This window comes from Sphaeramia orbicularis, chromosome 1 (assembly GCF_902148855.1).
Source record: "Sphaeramia orbicularis chromosome 1, fSphaOr1.1, whole genome shotgun sequence".
Lineage (NCBI taxonomy): Eukaryota > Metazoa > Chordata > Actinopteri > Kurtiformes > Apogonidae > Sphaeramia > Sphaeramia orbicularis.
The window spans coordinates 30,374,164-30,396,941 of record NC_043957.1 but is presented as its reverse complement, the minus strand read 5'-3'; the positions used below and the strand labels follow the sequence as shown (position 1 = coordinate 30,396,941).

Sequence of the window (22,778 nt, the reverse complement as noted above, 5' to 3'; positions counted from 1 at the left end):
GGTAGAGAAATTGTTGGCTGATGTGCCCTTAAGCAAGGTACTTTACACCCCCGCCCCCATATTTCGTCACTACGCACCTGATAGGGCAGCCCTCTGCTCCTAGCGATGGGCTAAATGCAGAGGGTCAGTTTCAGTGTGTGTTTCATGTCCACATGAAAGTATAATGACAGTATACACTTACAGTATATTTTCAGGTATTTACTGCCAGGGTATAATCACGATCCATGATCTGAATCACAATTTTTTTCACTCCTTAGAAGATGTATGTAAATTACAACAAAACTATGATAAGTTTTCCTCTAGTTTCCTCTGCTTTATTGAGGCTTAGACTGTGTGTGATGGCATCATTTTGGACTAATAACATCATAATATTTTGACACCATCTAGATGAAGTAAATACTAGTTCACATTTCCATCAGTGACAGCTTAGTTTTTTCTATTAATTACTTAGATTATGGTGGCCTAATTTGTCCTATCCTGAGTTTCATGATGAATCACAATGAAATCAAGATGAAAAACATTGTTACACTTTAGCATAACTCTAAAGCATTTATGTAAATCATACTCATGTTGGATTTCAAAAGTTATGCTCGTAGCTGACAGACTTATGATAATTCTTCAACATTATTTCTTCAATAGCAAACTGGCAATTTTCACAAACTGCAAAATAGTGCAGTCTAAAGTTGAACAGTTAAGTGCAGATAGGTTCTAATTTATAGCTATAAATGGATGGAAATATAGTCTCAAGCCTTGCACATTCATCCTATAGATCCATAGGTTGGTGCACAATTACACTGTTCTGAACAGGCCATTTAAAAGAAAGCAGTAGCAAAGTAGGAACACTTTGACACTTTGAAAATTTGCACTCTCCAGAAAACCGAACAGTTTACACCAGTGAAAGTAGACAAGGTTGATACATATTTCCATAACTGACAATTGTTTTTATCTTTAGTAGGATGTAACGATTACTGGTATAATGATAAACTACGGTAAAATTGCAGATGGTTAGTATTACCGTTTAAATTCTAATTATCATGATAACTGTGTTTGATTACCACACTTTCAACACAAAGTTGATACGTAAAATAGTCAAACAATAGCTATAAGGTGACATCTTTAATGCACATTTGTTTGTTTGATGTTTACATGTTAATATTTGAATGTTTCTACCAACAGAAAGTACATTTTTCCTATTATTTTATTTGGAGTTTTTTGTTTCTTTTTTTTTCCAAAATACAACTTGGTTAAATTATTTCAGTGTGTGTATAAGTACTTTTTGAATGTTTCGAGCACATTTCAACAATACCGCAATAATAATGATAACCGTGATAATTTTGGTCACAATAATCGGGATATGAAATTTTCATATTGTTACATCCCTAATCTTTAGATAGATATAAATTGTAGCTTCTTAAAATATGACAGAGGATAGTGATAGTGTGTGCTTACTATAGTCACGTTTTTAGTATTGATGACATGTGAAAATGTAAAAAAAAAAAAAAAAAAAAAAAAAAAAAAAAGGAGGACGTCTATTCCTGGAGTAGTTCAGACATCTAGATGAGTTGGTGAGAAAGAATACACAGACTTTAAAGACAGCCTTGAGGAGCTTATGAGAAAAGCTGAAGCACACTGAGACCTGTTATTCATGTAAACAGATGTTTGGACACAGCTGGGACTTCTTTCACACATGGTACACTACTGCGTCTGAAGAGAATAATACACAGTGATGCTGGAACATAAGTCTGTTTGCACCAAAAGGTTGTAAATTTATGAGTGTGTTTCAGATTTACTTGTTTTTCCTTCAGTTTTGCTGTCGTAGCTGAGAAGCACAATCAGTTTTGTTGGTTTCTGTTTGAAGATGCTCAGAGATCCCCATATTTATTCAAGACAGCCTCTCACCACATGAAAAACCTCTGGGTATTAGGTGACCTGCCTTCCGGAAACACAGAGAAAAACATACACTATATGTGTTCTAAAATCAGCCACTTGTGATGCTGTCACCCGGCTGGAGTCGAGCTGAGACAGTGTAATTCAGTCCACTGCCACTTCAGCCTTCTTCATCCTGATGTGTTTTGGTCTGAATAGGGCTTTAAACTGCCTGCAAACTTCAGGACATTGATGTCATGAATGTTGGCGTTAGGGATGCAAATTATTGATTAATCCATTCATCATTAGTTGGTTGGCCTTATCAATCGATTAACGATTAATTGATAAGCAGCAGTTTTCCTGAGAACCTGAATTTCTCTTTCGATAGGGTCTATAAGAATAAAAGCTAAATATTTTTATATACTTCATGTAAAAAGCATGTCATATTCCTTAATGACTGATTTATTGAACCACTGGATACGGTACAGGCAATGACATTTATGGAGTATAACAAAATAAATTCTGCAGAGAAATTCAATAAAATAAACAGATCTGAAGAGGGGCAATTTAGAAGAAATGGGCATTTCTGACTTTGCATCACTGACATGATGGAGCGAGATTTCAGCGCAGATTTAATCAAGCAAATTCTTATCAACAATTAATTGATAGTCGATTAATTGTTTACATCCCTAGTTGGCATCTTCCAGTAACTTGCACGAGCTGTGTCTGAAGTACGAATAAAGCATCACCCCTAAAAAAAAAAGAAAAAAAAAGCCATGTATTTTACACTATTTTGTTTTTTGGGGGAAAATGTTTCAAACACTACCAGTACATGGGGACGGTCCTCCTTAATGCTTGATTTCTTCTGAAATCATATTTAATAATAATGAATTAGATTTCTATAGCTCTTTTCAAGGCACCCAAAGCACTTCACATTATTGATCCATTATTCATTCACTCTCACATTCACACTCTGGTGGTAAACCTCGTTTGTATCCTCAGCTGCCCTGGGGCAGGCTGACGGAAGCATGGCTGCCAATTTGCGTCAAACAGCCCCTCCAACCACCACCAAACATTCATATGCATTCATACAGCAGTGTGAGTGACACTGGAGGCAAGGTGAGTGAAGTGTCTTGCCCATGGCCAGGACCGCCAACCCTTCAGATATTGGATGACACACTCTACCTCCTGAGCCACAGCCACCCATTTACTCAAACTGAGATGTTTTTTTATGAATGAATCTGTGTGGGGTCCTGTATCTTGACTGAGTTATTTGGTGTGTGTATTCTCATGGTTTAAATTTTTAAGCACTTTGTTAAGGCTGTTGTTGTGTCTGTGTTATCCCAGGTTTTTTAACTCTGTAAGAGTTGAAGATCCACCAGGCATTACAAAAAAATATACTCCCATGAGTCTGGTTTGTCCATGGTAGAAATCCAGATTTTCCAAATGTTTTAAGAGTCTGAATACATTTATCTAAGGTGTATGTAAACTCCTGACCTCAGCTGTATGCATGGACTTAAATGGGGGAGAAAAGGACTGGTTGAATGTACCAACCATATGCGAGGGAGAATTTGTTGTGTTACCATGGCAATAGTAACGAATGACATCACTCACAGAAGCACAGACATTCCATGTGGTCATAAATAAGAGAAGACGGAGAAGAGACAGCTCCCATCGACTCCATCGACTCCTCCAGTGTGTGCACACGTAGAAATTTTTAACTTGTGCTAACAGATAGTTTTAGTTTATTATTAACTCTCAGCAGTAGTGGAGGTCTCACTGAGGACTCAAAGATCTCATTTTCCTTAGAAGGAAGATATGTGTGTTCCTGGTGGTGATGCAACATTCAACTGAAGTTTTCACATCTTTGAAAAGTTTCCAGCTCTGTTGCACTATGACTATACACTAATGAAGCGGAGGGCTGATGTAAAATTCACCGCTAAACCATATCCCATATTTCTAGTTAGTCTTTCAGCATCAGTCAACCTTATGAAAGATGCTGTCACATCAGGCATATTATGCATGAACTGTAAAAGGTAGAATCATTAAAATGTGTCTTATCAAATGTGTTGGCCTTGAACAGGCTGTGGGTGATGTGGACTCAGTTACTACAGTTGGACTGATCTGAAGAATACACATGTAGCTGTCTTAAGTAATGATAACCACTGAGAGCATTTATGCAGCATCATTTGTTAAAGATTATAGATTATTTTTACACGTCCAACAAACCTCAATGATGTACACTCCTGAAAAGTGAAAGTTAGGCTCAACTTATTTCACATTTTTCACATTTAGCCAATTTATGCTGATGTACTTTCCTCAGGGCCAGATCGGTATTTGAGTACAATTTGATTTCTGGTTGCTTTGATTTGATCCTCATCACTAATGTAGGTTTCTTCCCACTTGATATATTTGTTAAGGGAGAGAAACAGGGCAAGGGTCCTTTCTGGAGAGGAAGCATTTAACTTTTGCTCCCACTAAGCAAAACCACACCATACGACCATACAAAGTGAAAGTGAAACTTAAGACGCTTTACTAATTACCTCCACCAAGGAGGTTATGTTTTTGCCGGTGTTGGTTTGTCTGTCTGTCTGTCTGTCCATGTGCAAGATAACTCAAAAAGTTATGGATAGATTTGGATGAAAATTTCAGGAAATGTTGATACTGGCACAAGGAATAAATGATTAAATTTTGGTGGTGATCGGGGGGTGGAGTGGGGGGACTGATCTGCCTTGGTGGAGGTCTGCGCTCTCTGAGTGCTTTTCTAGTTCTTCTAAGTCACCCACTGTTGTGCACCTCATCTTCCTTGTCCCTTCCTTCGAAAACTTTTATTTGAGGGGGCAGGACGTTTGTTGCCCCCCCCCCCCCCCAGAGCTGGGCCTGGATGACGCCCTGGTGTTTGCTCTGCTGCTAGATTCACAAGCGCCGCTAAGTAGCGTGTCAAACACATGGCATTCCTTTAAATGAACTGCATGCAGTGTGGACAAATGTTTTAGCATATAGGAGGTATTTCCCCCCTTTGAAGAAATGGAAGCTTTGCAAGTGTTATGAGTGGCCCTGGTGTCATCTTTTTGCATGAAATATAGCTATACATTGGAGCGTTTCTGCCTCGATGCCATGTTGGCTACATTTAAACCAAAACAGCTACAGCGTATGTGTGACGTCATCATGTATGTGCAACAAAGGCAGAATCACAGAATTGTTAAGCAGGCAGGCAGATGATTCCAAGGAACTGAGCTACTGGGAACCAGTTTTCAAAAAGAACTGGTTCTCGACTCCCATCCCTAATGCTCACTCTCCACCATGTTTCTTGTGTTGTCTTGCTGTAATAATTCCTCCTTGGTGTGCATCCATGAAAATATTGCCTTCAAAAATAGAAAACCACAAACTAATACAAATTTTATACATCAACACAAAAATCAGCATTTTCTAGTAATGTCCCACCGGGGAGTTCAAGAGTAAGCTAATTATCTAAATGTCTATGTGGTCTCATGTTGTCTCCTGACTTCTCCGTGTCACAAGTCAATTTAGAATAATGCAACTGAAAAGTAATTATGAGCAAAAGAAAATACTAATGCAGCCTCGTGTCTGTGAGTCTTCAGAGTCGGTGTCAGTTGTGAGTCTGCATGGGCGAAAATTTAAACCAATACACATTACAATCTGGTTAACCCCTGAGTCAGTCTCAGTGACTGCTCAGTGTTTTATCCCCCCATTACACAGGTGGTAGCGGGTGCACGGTGGATGTTTGGATGTCTGTGGAAAGCACAAGGTGTATTCTCTAAATTTTTTGTATTGAGCAAACGGTCGAATTTTTGTAAATATTTAAAACACATCATAAAATATGTCAGCACTGACACATCAGGAGTTTAAAGGGTTAATGTTGGTGAACTTGAGAAGCCCTGGGGGGGGGCATGAAAAGCAAGCAGAAATGTTGCAGTCCCAATGACAGTCACAAAAATTAGTAGTTGTCAGTAGAAATCAGTGTGTCAACTTGCTCGAGGTCCAGAGGTGTGAGCAGATGAAGTCCTCCTCGCCTCTGTAGATAAGTGTTTTTGGATGGTGAAGCTTTTTTATCAGCTGGGCCCTCGTGGACAATTAAGTGCTTTTTTTTTCTCAAAAATTCGTAGAGCGGATCATCCACAAACTAGGTCAGTTTGATCTCTGATCCTTGGGCTGCACGATTAATCGATTTTAAATCAAAATCAGATTTTTTAATTAGGACGATTTTTAAAATAGGGAAATCATGAAATTGATTTCATCTTTCTCGTGTCTCCGGGTTGTGCGCCTGCGGGCTACCGTAGGCTCCTCCTCTTATCTGTGAGAGCGGTCTTTCACAGAAGTCTGTGTAATAACCTCAGACGTTAAATCTGTTATTGAGCCCACAGTACTTAGCGCACTATAAGCCATGGCTTCACGCACAGATCCCACAACTGAAATATAACTGCATGGGGATCACTCATATTACTTTGTCCCGGATCTGTACCGTACTGTCTTCTTCTGGGTCCAGGTCCGGGTTGCAGGGCCAGCAGCCTCAGCAGAGGAGCCCAGACAGCCCTCTTCCCAGACACATCCACCAGCTCCACAGATAGAATCCCTCCAGCGTGTCCTGGGTCGGTCTCTTCCACGCACAGATCCCTCAGTTTAAATAGAACCGCATGGGGATCCCTCATATTACGTGGTCCACACACGCATGACTGACGCCTGTCACTGACTTACATTGGTATCACTTCTGTGGGCCCAGATACTCCAAAAAGGGAAGAAAAAAAACATTTTTTTTTATAACTAATTTAGTTCTCTTGCAAAATTTTTCATTCACAAATGTAAGTTCTGTAACACAAAACCAAATATTGTTTATTTTTTGAAAGATGTTGAACCTTATTTAAAGCTATTAGATAAATCCGGAAACAAAAAGACTATAAAAACCATCAGTATTTGCTCTGATTTGGACATTATGTTGTAGTGCTTTCCCCCTGGATAAAACTGTTATGTTATTTTCTTGTTGTATACATTGTTTGTATACTCTGCTTCATTCAATAAAGATTTGATGAAAAAAAAAAAAACTTCTGTAGGTCCATCACGTGATGCCATCACAGATTTGAGGGAGGGAGCAGTGGCTTGCATTGTGGGCTGCTCACGAAAACGACATGCTGACTTCTGTTGTCTTTTGCAGTTTTACCCAAAAATCGAAATCGAAAATCAAGTTTTTTTAGGAAAAAATCGGGATTTTATTTTTTGCCAAAATCGTGCAGCCCTACCTCATCCCTGTTAAAGTGTCCCTGAATCCCAAATAGTGTGTGTGACTGGTTGAACGTGACACAGTGTAAAGCGTTTTGAGTTCGAAGATAGAAATGCACAATAAAAGTCCATTTACAAAGTACAAATTTGAGGTATTTCTACTTTCATTGTTTGCAGCTGTGTACTTTAAGGCAGGGGTGTCAAACTCATTTTAGCTCAGGGGCCACATTCAGCCCAAATTGATATCAAGAGGGCCAGACCCATAAAATAAGAGCATAATAGCCTATACATCATGACATCTCCACATTATTGTTTGTTTTTTTGGGGGGGTTTTTTGTGCAAAAAAAATATGAGAATGTTACAATACATTTATAAGCTATCCTTTCACAAAAAATGGGAATAACCTGAAAAGCCTGAAATTTCTCAAGAAAAATAAGTGCAATTTTAACAGTATTGCGTCTCAACTTATCATTTATACGTCTGCATTACAGATCACAGTGGATCCACAGAGGCACAAAACATTTAGTAACAGGAAAAATATTGTTAAAATTTTGGAGTTTGGAATTTGGAGTTTGGAACTAAATGACTTTGACACCCTTGACTCTTAATACCTTTAGTGTAATTTTTGCAGTTTGCAAATTCATTCTGTGGTCTGGATTGGAACCTCTGAGGGGCTGGTTTGGGGTTGTATGTTTGACTCCCTCACTTTAAGGTAGGGCTGCAGCTATCGATTCTTTTTGAAGTTGAGTATTCTACTCAATATTTCAGCGATTAATTGAGTAATCGAATTTCATCATCAAGCCGTCGTCGAGACTCATAATTATAGACCACAACAAATGCATAGCCTACGTTGTAACCAGCGATGCTGTGTTTCTCAGTTAGCAATCACATTAATTTACCTTGTGCTGGCTTCAGATGTGTACTTACACACATTGCACGAGATTCTCTGTTTTTTAAAGTCTGAAGTTATCCCAAACTTTGGACATCTTTTGCCTCACTCTCTTCCATAACGCCAACTTTTTGACTCTGAGTTGTGTGCGTCATTGTTTACAGTTTGTGTACAACATGATCCCCAGGGCGAAACACAAGTGACTACTTAAACTAAATTAATAATTAAAGGAATACTCAAGGCAAAAAACATGATTTACAGGATTTTTTGGATTTGAATTACTCGAGTACTCGTTGCAGCTCTATATTAAGGCAATTAAGGTAGTCTACTTCTTACTTCACTATATTTGTCTGACAACTTAAATTGCTTTTCAGATTGTAGTTTTTCATCTCCTATCTGTCCAATGAATGATAGTTGGTATGTTGTGATGAACTGAAGGATCTCCTCTTTAAGACAAAAGCAACTCTGAGTTTAATCGCATGCAACCACCATCCTATAATATAAATCCTTAAGTCATGAGTAGAAGTGTTTCACCTTGGCCTTTGTCTCTTGGTGACCACAATCTTATCGGTTCCTGTAAAATGAAAAATCTGTCAAATGTGAAGATTATTCCATGTTTTGAAGATAATGAGGATTGAGTGATGGACAAACCTGTTTATAAAGATGTGTGGAAACATCTAATAACCTCTTTAGAAACTCTGTTGGATTTAGGGGAAAATACATTGTCACAGTTGAGAGCAGGCATGTTTTTCTGAGCTCATGACAATATGTTGGAAATGCCTGGTTCTCACCGGACCTCAAGACGACAAACAGAGGATGATCTTGTTGAATATGATGCATAGCTGTAGAGCAGTGTTTTTCAACCTTGTGGATGCCTGGAATTCAAATGGGGTTGCCTGAAATTTAATTGATAAAAAATAAAAAAAATTTCTGATCAAAAATATATGGTGAGTTGAGCGAGACAATCCCAATACATGACAAACTGTGAAGCTGAAACTGAAGCCCTGTGGTACTGTTTATCTTTCAAATGTTCGTTGTGGTCGGTTTCAGATGCTGCAGCTCTTTCATAATTCATAGTTTGAGTTATTGTTTGGTCAGTATTAATTGTCAGCCCTGTAAATCCGAGCTGGACTGACTGTACATATCCTGACGGAGGAAAATAAAATTCTCACTTTGTGCAGTAATCTACACCTGGCTTTTCTGCCTCCGTCCAGAATAATATACATTATATAGACTAAATGTCGCCTAAAATTAATGTTTATTTGCAACATAGTATAGCAAACTATTACATGATCAGAAACAAGTTAATTTTAGCAAAAAAAATTTCTCTGTTTTGAATGTCTGGGGTCGGCAGAAATTTGCGATGTTAAAATGGGGTCACGAGCCAAAAAAGGATGGGAACCACTGCTGTAGAGTAAACTACACTTCAGATGAGCTCCACTTGAAACATCAACAGCAGCAAAATTTAACATGCATTAATGAAGCAATGATATGAATTGTAAATATCAGGGACCACTTTACTGCACAGTATGAAAATTTTACCAAGTGGCATATCTTATATAACTGTGGCATTAGTTAGTTCTTTTAGTTAATAAAAGGATTTGAATGCTTCTTCCACCCCTGACTTCATTCAGTCTCTCTTCATTTTCCCCTCTGCTCTTTTAGTTCTTTCTCTTTCACTTGTTGCATCAGTTTATGTGGAGCCTTTTCCACTGTTTTAGACATGACATAAATTAGCACTGCTTTCTGTGACGTTCCACTTCCATCTTTGGTTGTCTGGGGACAGATGCATTAAAATCTGTCTAATAAAGATGGATATTGAAGTAGCTTACATTAGTACAGACAAGATCAGTAATAATGTGCTTGACCCTTGAAATACTGTGTGGATTAATAAAAGAGCTAGGATCCTAAGCTTTTTTTTGTTTTGTTTTTTTTTTATTCCAGCTCCTTCTAACACCTGGCCTGTATGCAACATACATTATCAGGGATCATTTTGTGTTCATGAATGGCTTTTTTTTTAAATTTTTTTTTTTTTTAGAAATGGCTTTTATGCAGGGTTTATTTTGTGAATGCATTGTTTATACATCTGGTCTTCGGTCTTTTCAAACTGAAAAATGGGTTGTGATTTGCATGTGAACTTTGGCAGGATTAATGTGTGACCCGGGAAGTGCAGATTCTTTAGAATTTCATAAATGGGACCCATTTTCTACAGAAACATGCAAATTAAGTGTTGAGCACAATTATCATTTCTTTTGTAACATACTACATAATTACAATAATAAATGTTTTATATCTGGTTAATTTATGGAAAGTTTGTGTCATCAAAGGTGAGAAAATTACACTGTCAATAGACTTTGCATGTTCTTATGTTATAACCCTACCACAAAAAAGAAAAGAAGCGGAGGCCAATTTCCATAAAGTGCAATAAATATCTATCAGCCTGTCTGTCAACTTGTGTTTTATAAATAAAAAAAAAAGATAAAAGGAATGTGTACATAATAGCACATCTTTTTTTTTTTTTTTCTCAGTGCAGTCATCTGTTCTCAGCTATACTCTTTTAAGTTTTTTGGGTTTTTTGCTTCTTGAAAAGCAGCTACAAGATTCACTCTGTCAGAAATAAAACGACACAATCAAAGGATAAGAGATGGTCTGGCTGTGATAGAACTTACAGCAAACAATTTCTTTCACTTCTCATCTCTTTTTAGTTTTTATTTTTTAATTCCTGAAAGAACCACATTCACAGTGGTACAAAGTTCACAGAAGTACAAACGTGTTGGACAAAAAAATGTTTGTGTGCATTTGATGTCGCAGTTCCTCCTTAATTTTCAGCAGTAGTTTTGCTTTTTCATTTCATCACATCCCAGAAGTGCTGTAAGCCTGAGGCTCATTTCTGGTCCTGGTCCGATAATTTATGACTCTTAAGCTATGTGGCGTTGACTTTGTTGAGTTTTGTTTCCCAGGAAAGAGTAAGCAATGAGAGTAAGATAGCATTACAGGATTTGTGTTTTTCCTGCATGCATCGACAGCATGTAAGAGTGTATGCATATGTGTGTGGGTGTATTTTGTGTGCGCGTCGTTCTTTGGGAGAGTGTGTTAAACCGCTGCACACAGCTGCCCTTCACTTGCCAGCTGGACACCAGACAACCGAGGCAGCAGCAGCTGGAAAAATGGACAAAATGTTCTGAAGGAGGAGGAGCAGTGGACTTTTGAGTAAAATATATAATGCCTTTTAGACCATCTCCTTGCACCATTCTCCTAATTTTATGCTCCCTCCTGTTCTGCTCTAGGAAAAGTACCCACCCTCTCTAATGTCCCTCCCCTACATTTGCCTTGGACAGTAGGTGCTGTCTGGCAGCTCTCGCATCAAGCTGCATCTGTTTTAGAGGAAACTGGGAAGCTACGGAGAGGTTATTGATCTCCACACTTGGCCTGTGTTCCTCCCCAAGTTTCAACTCTACTTTCCCCCTCACACCTGCCTTCTCCATCATTCCTGACTCCTTGCTCTCTTTTCATCTGTAGAAAAGTTTTAATCATCCCTGATCCTGATCGAACCCCCCACTCAAACATGAAAGTTGTTCTATCTATTAATAAATGTTGCTGGATCTGTTATTTATTTATTTTTTTTACTTCCCCGTGCACCTTAGAAGTAGCTGAAGTTGTTCCTTGCTCACGTTCGTCTGTTCCTGCCTCTCTTTCTGTGTGTCGTCAGCCTTGAATAGGTCTGCCTTTTTAGATGTAAACAAAGCAGTTACAGAAAAAAGTGGGGAAGGAAAGAAAGTAGAAGAAATGAGTGGGGGAGGGCGCTGCAGAGAAATGAGGCAGGGAGGCTGAGGGGGATGAAAGCGACCACAGAGCAGTCTGTGTTTAGTGGGTTAGTGGGGCGCTGGCCTTCATTCGCAGTGATTTTGGATCCATTTGCCACCACGACGAAGCAGATCCCAATGTGTCCTCCAATCAGACCCACCTCACAGCTTTCATCACTGACATTTGGCTCGGAGGTTTCACTATCAGTTTTGTGCAGATGAAAGCCTTTCAAGTAGATATCAATCTTCTTTAATTTCCTTCACTTCTCTTTGTATCTGTTGGTTTACCTTTTCCTCTTTTCATATTCTCTTTAGAGCTTGTGCCCACTTCTCATTCCCTCTGGCAAGCTTGAAGTAGTCAATGAAGAGTGTGTGTGTGTGTGTGTGTGTGTGTGTGTATGTGTGTGTGTGTGTGTGTGTGTCTTCTCATCCTCCGGCTCAGAATAAGTGGCACCAGACAGGCCTTATAAGGAGTGGTTAGATCATTGGCCACACCGTTAGTAAAACAGAACCATATGTGGGCTGTGTGTGTGTGTGTGTGTGTGTGTAATTGTGTATATGTGTAGGCCTATACCTCAAGTACTCTGTGTGTGTGTGTGCGCTTATGCAAAGTAGAACCATGTGTGTCCAGAGGTAGCAGGGAGAACAGGAGCCTGTTGCTAATAGACATGGTGAAGGTCACATTATATGGTCATGTTAAACACACGTGCACTTTTTCTCTCCTTAATCTTCTTTTGAGTATACAGTGTTACTCATGACTTAGGTGGGAATATTGTAGTGGTGCATGTTCGTACGTGGTGCTGACGGTGGCATTACATAAAGTGAGGTGTCAGCCTTATGTACAAATTATCATCTTGTGGGAGGGGCATCTTTCTGCTGTCCTGTTTCATCTACTGATGGGTTTATCAGAAGAACGCGCTCCCTCTCTCTCTTTTTCAGTCTCCATCTTTCTTACACAGCTTGTCTGGAATGTACAGATGTTTCCTTTTGGGAATGGGCGTCCTGCTCTGTTCACACACACACACACACACACACACACACACACACACACACACACACACACACACACACACACACACACACGCATGCACGCACACAGAAAGAAAGCAAAAGAAGCAAGAGAGATCAGACTCTATTCCCATGTACTCAGGCTCATTTTCTTGCTTTTATTTGTCCTTGATTTGATTTCTTTTGTGAAATTAGTGTGCACCAAGATTAGTGCCAACTCTTGTTTGCTTTCATTCAAGAGTGCAGTATCTTATATGTGCTTTTAAATTCTGACAAATGGATGTTGAACCTTTGATTCTTACTTTATTCTTTGGTTCAGCTGCTCGCTCTGATTTGCAGCTGAAGCTTCATTGTGTGGAGACAGGACTAACTCAGTCATAGCTCTTCAGTGATCACTGAGGAGGAGACGTCTTCTGCTATTATTGTTTTCCTTGGCTTCTCAGCTTGATAGTTCAACCTATTCAGTTTCTTTTCTCTTCCTGATTTGTTTATCTACTGATGTCTCATTGACTCCAGCAGATTATTTTGGAAGTAATGAAACAACTGTGTTGTGACGGCTGCATGTGTCAACTGTACAAGCTGAATCATAGCGTTTGTGATGATTTGCAGCTTATACTAACCTAAAAAGGTCAATGATATGCCAGAGACTTCGTTTTAGTGAAAGAAAATCTATTACAGAAGAAAATATGTATTAATGTATTTGTGAAATAAATTTCCTGGACTCTAATTTATTCCTCAAAAAAAACATATCAAACTTTTATGAATTTGGGTAATAACTTCCAAACCCCAGCCTCAGAGATAATAGTTTTATGACAGTCGGTAGTATTTCACAATCACAAGATGGCAAATAAAACAACGCTTTATCCTCGTGTCACTGTAGGGTCCGATCAAGTGAACGTGAACATCAACATGAAAAAGTAAATTTGCACATCATTTATCAAGTGGGCTCATTTTTTAGCTAAAGATCTGTATTTTATGGAACTGTTATCCTTTTTAGAATGCCACTTACACAGTACAGGAGAAGTTCTGAACCTTCTACTAGGCTGCATTAAATTAACAAAAAGACATGCAAAAGACTCTCTATTACTTTGAGAAATTAAAATTCTGAATGATGAAGTTTGTGAATTCATACACTGGTCACATTTAAAAAGACTATCTGTGAACTGTTACTGAGAAATGACTCTTTATTTGTAATTTACCTATATCAGTATGGACCACCACAAGTTGTAAATAACACTGTGTTAGTGTTAAATACATTAAATAAAGCATTGTGATTATATCTGGCTTGTTGTTTTAAAAAAATAAGTCAACATTTTTGACTGATGCATACAATGGTGTAAAGAGTCATTCACATGTTACTATGGCAACCTGTCCATGTGTTACTACATTCTCATGTCAGTAAAACAGAGACTTTACAATATTTTACTCCAAAATTTATTTTCAGCATAGGTGAAAATAATATCTACAAGGTTTTGTCCTACTTGATATCAATTTCTGTAGAGAACCACGTGTTTTGAATGTTTGCATAAAGGTTAAGAAATTGATATTGATTTCAAGTCCGCATGTTACGGAGCAGTAATTTGACATTTTTCACCTAAAAATTTTATCTCCCCAAATTGTGTTCTACATAATGTTAAAGTGCTTATAAATACCTACTCAAATATGTATAATACATGCATATAAGTTACTCTTGACTGTTGATCTGTTGAAATGTGTCCACATGTTGCTGCTTGATCAGACCCTGTAAGGCTAAAGCTGATGCATTTATGTCATGTAGTGTGTGTGTGTGTGTGTGCACGCGCATTTTTTCTATTGAAATCTGACAATTAGTGGCATCGTTCAACATTTGAATTGTATCAATCCAGCTTCCTCTGTCACTTTCACAACACCTCAAAGAACCCATCCGCCATACTCATCTAACACTAAACATTCAAGCATAAAAAATAGGCACACAAGAGGAATATTTGAAGATTACCCATGCTGTCTGTGAACAGGAAATAGGTTACATGTATTTGCATGTTGCATGATCGTGTCATTACATGCTTTTTAAATATGCATATGTCTGTTTGCTCCACAGAGATCTGTCCAAAAACCACATCTCTTCTCTTGACACCAGCCTGCTAGATCGGCTCACTGGCCTTCGAGAACTGTGAGTATACATTTACATAAGAATAAGTCTGTGTGTGCTTAGGTGATTTAGACCTGATCTAATGTATTTAACACCATGTTCAAACAGCAGGTCTTAATGCACAATTGTTTTTTATGGTGAAATCCGATTTTTTTATGTGCTCATTCATATTTCAAATTAAATATGATTTCTATCAGTTTTGAGTATGAACTGAATGCAACCCTGAAGTGACCCACATGCGCAAAAGAGGTCCTGACCAAGCAGGCACGCACTGTGTTTACGGAAGTAAATATGGAGGCATCTTACCTCGGTACAGAATTATGACATTTGTCACTGTGACGTAAAGGTTGGATAAATGCGTCCTGGCCATTCAGACTGAAGTACAAAATATCAGAAACGTATCAGATTCAGGACCACATATGAAAGTGGCCTGGGTCAGATTGGACAAAATTGGATTTTTGCTGTTCAAACTGTCTTTAACATATCGGATACAGGTCACATATGGGCAAAAAAATCGGATTTGGGCCACATTTGCCTGGAGTCTGAACATAGCCTAAATGGCTGTGTATTGATTTTTGCATCTGTGTTCTGTCAGGTATCTACAGGGGAACAGGATCAATGTTCTCCCCAGGGGGGTGTTCTGCTGTGGGCCATTGTCAATCCTGTGAGTACAATCCTGTGAATCTTACAAACACCACAGGCCTTCAGCACAAAGCGGTATCATAAAAATGGTCTATTTGTTACTGATATAAATTGTCATGGTAATTTATGTTGCACACCTGCTCAGGAGCAGGTCATTTTCGAGACGGTGGAAAACCCATTAAAGCTCTGCACCCATCATTTCACTCAGAAAATCCCATGGACCTATTCCCTGTCCATAATGATATAATATATAACTGATATTAAACCACTAAAGCCTTGTTGTGTACCTTATATGGTTTTACAGTAAGACTTTGTCTACAGTAATACTTTTTAAAACATTTTTTACAGTTTTTTGTGATTATACCTATCATCCAGGCCACTCCAGCATTTTAGGATCCCTAAAATGGACACTTTGAAATTGCTAATGACCCAGCTCTAGATTGGAAACTTTTGGGTTGCATTGTAACATGGATGGAAAAAAATGAAAGCTTTGGAAACAATGACACAGCTGCTTGAATGGGTCTTATTAGTAACTATTTGTCGCAGTCTTGTCACATGATCTTTATTTTAGAAAAGGAAGATATTGTCCTTGACTACAAGTTTTTAATTCAACCAAGTTACAGGCAGTTTTGCTCTGGAAGCTTTTGTGCAGTTTAATTTTGCTTTTATGATGATAAAATTGAGGTAGGACAATAGAAGCTTGGCTTCCTCCTACTTCATTTTGGGCAAAAAGTATTCTTAAAGAGCCACAACGAAATAGTTGTACACTTTGTGACTTTTTTTTTTTTCTTTTTTTGGTTAACTTATTGCTTTCAGTATTCTGGAGTGTCTGTTTAAATTTGTAATTTCTCTTTGTTCTTTGTTCACCTTTATATTTTATTCTTACTTACATTCAAAATTAAGTTTATCATCTTCGTGATCATAGAACTACATTGCATATTGTCACCTTCTTAAAATAATTGCCCAAGTCATTTTTTCAGATTTTTCAGGAAACAAAATAGAACTTATCCAGATATTTTGCATTTGATGATTTAGGCAAAAAGGCATTTTTGTCAAAAAATGACTTCAGCAGTTATTTTAAGAAGCTCCATTTCTTATATGTAGGGCTTTCACACTGGCAGGGATTAGTGCTGCTTCTGGTTCCTTAACCTAATTTTGAAGTGGCTGGTGCATTCACGCTAAAAACAAATTAGTTTGGAACTTGAAAAGTTAGTTCTCAGATGGAACCAAAAAAAGTGGTTTCTTCTCACGAACCATGATATCATCAGTGGGCGTGTCATATTTTAAGTTGTGAAGACAAGCAGGAAGTAGAGGAAAATAGAGAAGGTCAGTGGTCTGCTGAGGAGGCACAATGATTGGTGGTGATCTGGACATCGACAGAATTACAGGTGAAGCTGGAGAGTTGTACCAGAAAAAGCAAATGATATGAAGAAGTTGCAGGAGAGATGGCAAAGATTGGATTCACCTGAAGGTAGAGTTACATCCTCCAATTTTGGTTCCACTTAAACTGGTGTGAACATGAGTTTGTTCCCCAGAAGGAAAGACATTATTCCTGAACTGTTATAAAAGCACATATGTGGACAGATATCACTTTCATTTAAAAAATGACATTTTTAAACAAAAAATATTAGTGTGGAGATTATCTAGCCTAATTTTTTAGCTCAAATGCTGTTTTTGCATTTGCTGTTTACTTGCTTTCAGACTTTTTATCACTGCCAAGGTTGAAGTGAAAAGTCTCAATTTGTCCTACATGCCATAAGCAGAACAAACACTTGTAACTTGAGTCTAGTCTTTAATGCTTCAATGATTCATACAGTGGACAGTTTATTGCCAATTTCCTTCTTTGGCTCCAGTGTTGCTTTTAGTTTGTGTCCTAACGTTTATTTATTTTTTTTAATTTCTCACATTTATTATTGAAGTTGTGATTGGTCATTTTGTTCCAACACCATATGCGAACTCATTTATTATCAATATTGTTAAAAAAAAAAAAAAAAAAAAAAAGGTCATAACCATTATTGTGGTGCAACCTTGCATGTTTGTGATTGTCTGACTTTGTTAAGCCAGGCCACTGAAAGATATGTTGAACTTCATGATATAGGGCCCTGATCGAGAGGAGAGAAAGGTTTGGTTTAGTCTGGCTTTAAGTAGGCAGAAATCCCAGGAGTAAGTAAACTGGACCAGAGAGCATTCACAAAAAAAAACGCTCCCTTCCTCCATCCATTACCTTATTTCTTCCACCCATTGAATGGGCGTTTAAGCACATGTTTGTGTGTATATGTGTGTGTGATGAGAGAGGACTCTGGTGGTTTCCATCAGTTCCTTCCAAAACCACCACACAACGGCCCCATTATGTATCCTACTGGATGGAGGAGGGAGGGAGAAGCAAATCATGAGTGGAGGAGGGAAAAGGGAGAAAAATTAGAGACAGGCAAAGAAGAAAGAAAGAAAATAAATGAGTGTGGAAATAAAGCAAAGAGGGTGGGTACAAATAGAGAAGGATGCAGAAATGCAGAACATGTCATTCAGTTCTTGAGTGTTTTTAACTTAACGCTTAATGCTCCTTATGTTTGTAACAAATACTCTACATTACTCTGGTCACAACTGTAGTCTTGTCTTGTTGATATAGCACATAGAGCCTTCTGTATATAGATGGAAAACTTCTTTCGCATCATGAGTTCATGTCAACAGCACAAACAATAAAATCATTTGGAATCGTGAATCATCCACAACACTGAAAACAATTGCCCGGCCCTCCAGTGTTGAAGCCAATGACAAACCCAAACCAGATGAGTCTTGTCAAAATTAGCATTGCAAAAAAGTGTAGGACACACATGTTATGAATGTATTAATGGATATTGATGTCTCCTCTGAAATGTTTTTTTGTATGTGTGTCTTTGTTTCCACCAGCGATTTGAGCAACAACCAAATCACAACCATAAAAGAAAGAATATGTGACAACCTGTGCAATTTAACACAAATGTAAGTATTTACTTGGCTCTTCACAGCCACACATCTTGCTCACTTCTTTCTCCTGACAAGCATAAAACATGTTATTCACAAACTCCTTGCCTACACTTTTAAGAGCATCTACACATATGTCAAATCAAGGAAGCTTAAATTAGATGTGTGTGCCCAATTCACCTACACACACAGTCAATGAATGTGTATTTGAGCCTTCAGTGGGAGTTAATGAGTGGTAATGATTCTGCAGCACATGTATGAAGATAAAATGTTACTTGTGTAAAGTTTGTGCATTGATTGTGTATTTTTAGGACACTGCAAACCTCTTCAGTTAAACTAATGCCTCTCCATGTCTTTTTTAATTCATGTGAGTTATGAGCTAAATTATGTGACAGAGTGAAAAAAATGGAGCACTCAACATGCAAATTCTACATGTAATAATAATGCTATTATATTTCGTTGAGTTCTGCTTTCCTGTTACTCTTTTCTGCTTCTTGTAATTGTCACTCAAGTTCTGATCTTTTACTCTCCTTTACTGGATCTACATGTTATCTAGGTAGTCCTGTTGATATAATAGACACAGGTATGATGAATAGTATTAATGTTTTCCTGGCAGCTGAAGTCATCATGTCTATGCATGTGCTGATGTCTGCATAGACAAATTTCACCCATTATAAGTAAATGGGGGAAAAAAGATTTTAGAAATTTGTAAAAAAAAAAATTTGTTTTGACCTACTTTTCGTAAAATGTAATCATATCTATTCTGGGTCACTGGCAATCTATAAACCCAATTTGGTATGAATTCAACTGATTGTTTTGCTGCTAGATTGTTAAGAAACAAGTAAACCGAACCAAAAACAATACCCCTTGCCTCCCCTTTGGGGGGCGAGGTACATAAATAAATAAGAACAGAATAGTCTGTAACTAACATTTGAATGGCATTACATTAGTACACTGGTTCCCAACCTTTTTTAGCTGCTGACTCCATTTAAACATCACAAATTTCAGGTGACCCCAGATTCAAAACGAAGACATTTTTTTCTAAAATTATTTTGTTTTTGATCATGTAATAGTTTGCTATTCTCTGTTGTAGATAAACGTTAATTTTGGACAACATTTAGTCTATATAATGTATATTATTATGGACGGAGGCAGAAAAGCCAGGTGTAGATTACTGCACAAAGTGAGAATTTTATTTTCCTTGGTCAGGATCTGAACAGTCAGTCCAGCTTGTATTTACAAGGCTGACAATTAATACTGAACAAACAATAACTCAAACTATGAATTATGAAAGAGCTGCAGCATCTGAAACCGACCACAATGAACATTTGAAAGATAAAGAGTACCACAGTGCTTCAGTTTCAGCTTCAGAGTTTGTCATGTCTTTTATGGATGGTGATTGTCTCTGTCAACTCACCATATATTTTTTATTAGTAAGTTGTTGTTTTTTTTAATTTTTATCAATTACTAGAAATTTCAGGTGACCCCATTTGAATTCCCGGCAACCCCACATGGGGTCCCGACCCAGAGGTTGAAAAACTCTGCATTAATAAAATGAAAAAAATTCTTACGATTGTTATTTTTTAACCTTCCAAGAATAAAATAACTCATTAAAACTTACTACATTATAGGACGCAAAGAAAAGACTCATTCTGCAATGTGTGCAAAGGTTTGATCATATTGTGAGTCAGGCAGGATTATGAGGGATGATACATCTGAGAATAGAGAAGAAAGGGAAGTAGGACAAATACAGATCTGTTAAATAAGTTCAACTCGATTCTAAAAGGAGCAGGTAGTTAGTGTAAACAGGCCAGGTTTGGTGATGTGGTTGTGTTTCTGAGCCCAGGTCAAAATTAAGGCAGTTCTGGATGATCTGGAGGTGAGAGAGGGATTTTTTTTAACCAATATCAAGGTGTAAAGAATGACAGAAGTTTAAATAATTAATTATGAGGCTTGAATAATGGTTTCCACATTTCTGTAGAGAATGACTCTAATTCTAAAAATATTTCTGATATTTCATAACATTTTTCTTGTAACTTGAAGAGCAAATTAAGTTATGGAGCATATTTTGACTAAGCCAGTCATGTCCTCCTGCTTTTTTCTCTTGTCCTCCAGTGATCTGAGCAACAACCCTTTCGAGTGCGACTGTAAACTCTTCAGGTTGGTCAGCTGGCTACAGGAGAAAGGGGTTCGAGTTCGACGCCCAGATGCCATGCTCTGCAACCATCCCCCTGAGCTCCACCACCAACCGCTGCTCAACGTTAGCCTGCTCACCTGTGGTACAAAACACACACTGCACATACTTCACAGAACAATCAAATTAGATTAAAAAAAAACTAAAGTCAGTTATAGAATGAGTCGTAATAATGGAAGATCATCTGCTTAACACTGAGTCATCTTTGAATCGTCTTCCTCTCCTTCAGGTCTGAATTATGCAGCTTGTCTTGAAGACAGCAGCAGCGGAGGAGGCGGACGTAACGAGCTTGTTATCTTCTCTTCCTCCACACCGGGAAATTTTACACGTGAGCAGTGTAACAGTGTGTGTTTCCTGATGTCACACCGCTACGGGGGTTTGGGAGCAAGGCATGAATGTCTCTGCAGCACAAATTCTGAGCCCAACTTCATCAGCGAGTCTCAGTGTTCTGCTGCCTGCACCAACCCAGATGTTATGAAGGTATGCCACACACAGTGCTTCCTCAGATAATTATTATAGCAATGCAGGATCATCAGACTGAAGTAATTATAGTGTGAAATATGCTGCTTGGTTATGCATTGCACTTTTTTTTTTTAACCCTTAGGGGTCCACGGTCACGGCCCTGTGACTGAATCACATGATATTTTCAACACATCGTAGCATTGGAAGTCAGTCATGTAGACCACTGGGGACAAAGCCATTCGAAAGTGCGGACATGAAACACTCTCCCACTTTTTATTTGATGTTGATAGAGCAAATACAACCGGAGATATGATGTTTTAAACCCGGAGCAAACAAGTAATATAGCATTATTATAGCGATATAAAGCAAGCGTTATATTTCCGACCATATCTTCGTCATTTTTTGTCCTTTTCAAAACGGAAAAAAAATGGCTGAATCTGCTGATTCGAATCCACAGATTGCATTAGCATTAAAGGTAAGGGTGAGAATGATCCCCACCTGAACCGCATGCTGAAACAGGGAGAACCAGGGGTGGGGTTGAGAAAACTGGAGAAAATGCCTATGTAAAGACATGCTTTTATGTCAAATATTTCAGTATAGTTTTAATTTATTACAATTTTGATTTTATATACCTAATATTTGGAACCAATATTCACTTTTAAAGTATTTGAAAAGATTTGTTAAGCGTCTTTGTGGTATTTATGCAATAAATTATATACATTTTTCAAATTGGATTTTATATTTTTTGTGTGTTTTTTGGCCTTTTATGTTGATATAATAAGTCAAAGTGAAAAAATAATAGGCAGATGATATAGATGAAGTTGTGCTGAAAAAAAGAGATACCAAACATGGGTATAGTAAACATTTCTTTAAATAGTATATAAAGGAAAAATCAAAAGTATTCAAAAAAGGCTCAGACCCCTAAGGGTTAAGTGTTAAAGTCTGAATTGAACTGAAATGAAAAATCCTTAATCTCCCTGAAGGGCAATTTGATTTGCAACAGAAGTGTACATATCTCACATATCACCAAAACAATCAATCTCACGTAGTACAATTAATCTAATAAATACAGTCAGTCAGTCAGTCAGTCAATAAATAAATAAATAAATAAATAAATAAATAAATAAGCAAGCAAGCTCGTCTACAGGCTGTTTACCAACTTGGGACGAATGAGTTGAGATATGGGTTTGATTTGGCTCTGCAGGGGAAAGTATACCTTCTCTTAGATGGGAAAAGCTGAAACTCTGCATGAAGAGGAAATCACTTATACATACACAATATACATCTAGGTATTCATACACAAATGTCAAATGTGGTCGGAAATTTCAGTTGTGAATGGTGTGTAGGTATTGTGTCTTTAGTAAATGTATCCTGTTGTCTATGTTGTCAATTGTTGTATTTTTTTTTTCTTTTTAGATCTGTTAAAACTGTCTTTTATTAAGAAAATGTGCAGATAACCTACTTTCAATTCATCCATCTCCTGTAGTCAAATGTTCAAACTGCAGCTTGTATCAGTGAAGGCCTCTTGTAGTGTGGCTTCCTTCTAGTGTTTTGTTTCTTCTTTTGTAAACATAATATTCAGGATTTCCT

The 22,778-nt window shown here is 37.8% G+C and overlaps 1 protein-coding gene across 1 annotated transcript in view; it reads left to right on the top strand.

Annotated features, from left to right (window-relative positions):
- pkd1a (polycystic kidney disease 1a) overlaps positions 1-22,778 on the top strand; it is a 96,911-nt gene that overhangs the window by 11,823 nt on the left and 62,310 nt on the right. The window contains exons 2-6 of the mRNA XM_030135177.1: positions 14,879-14,950; positions 15,525-15,593; positions 18,479-18,550; positions 20,648-20,811; positions 20,956-21,206. Coding sequence (XP_029991037.1) covers positions 14,879-14,950; positions 15,525-15,593; positions 18,479-18,550; positions 20,648-20,811; positions 20,956-21,206 — 628 coding nt within the window. The remainder of the gene's footprint in view (positions 1-14,878; positions 14,951-15,524; positions 15,594-18,478; positions 18,551-20,647; positions 20,812-20,955; positions 21,207-22,778) is intronic.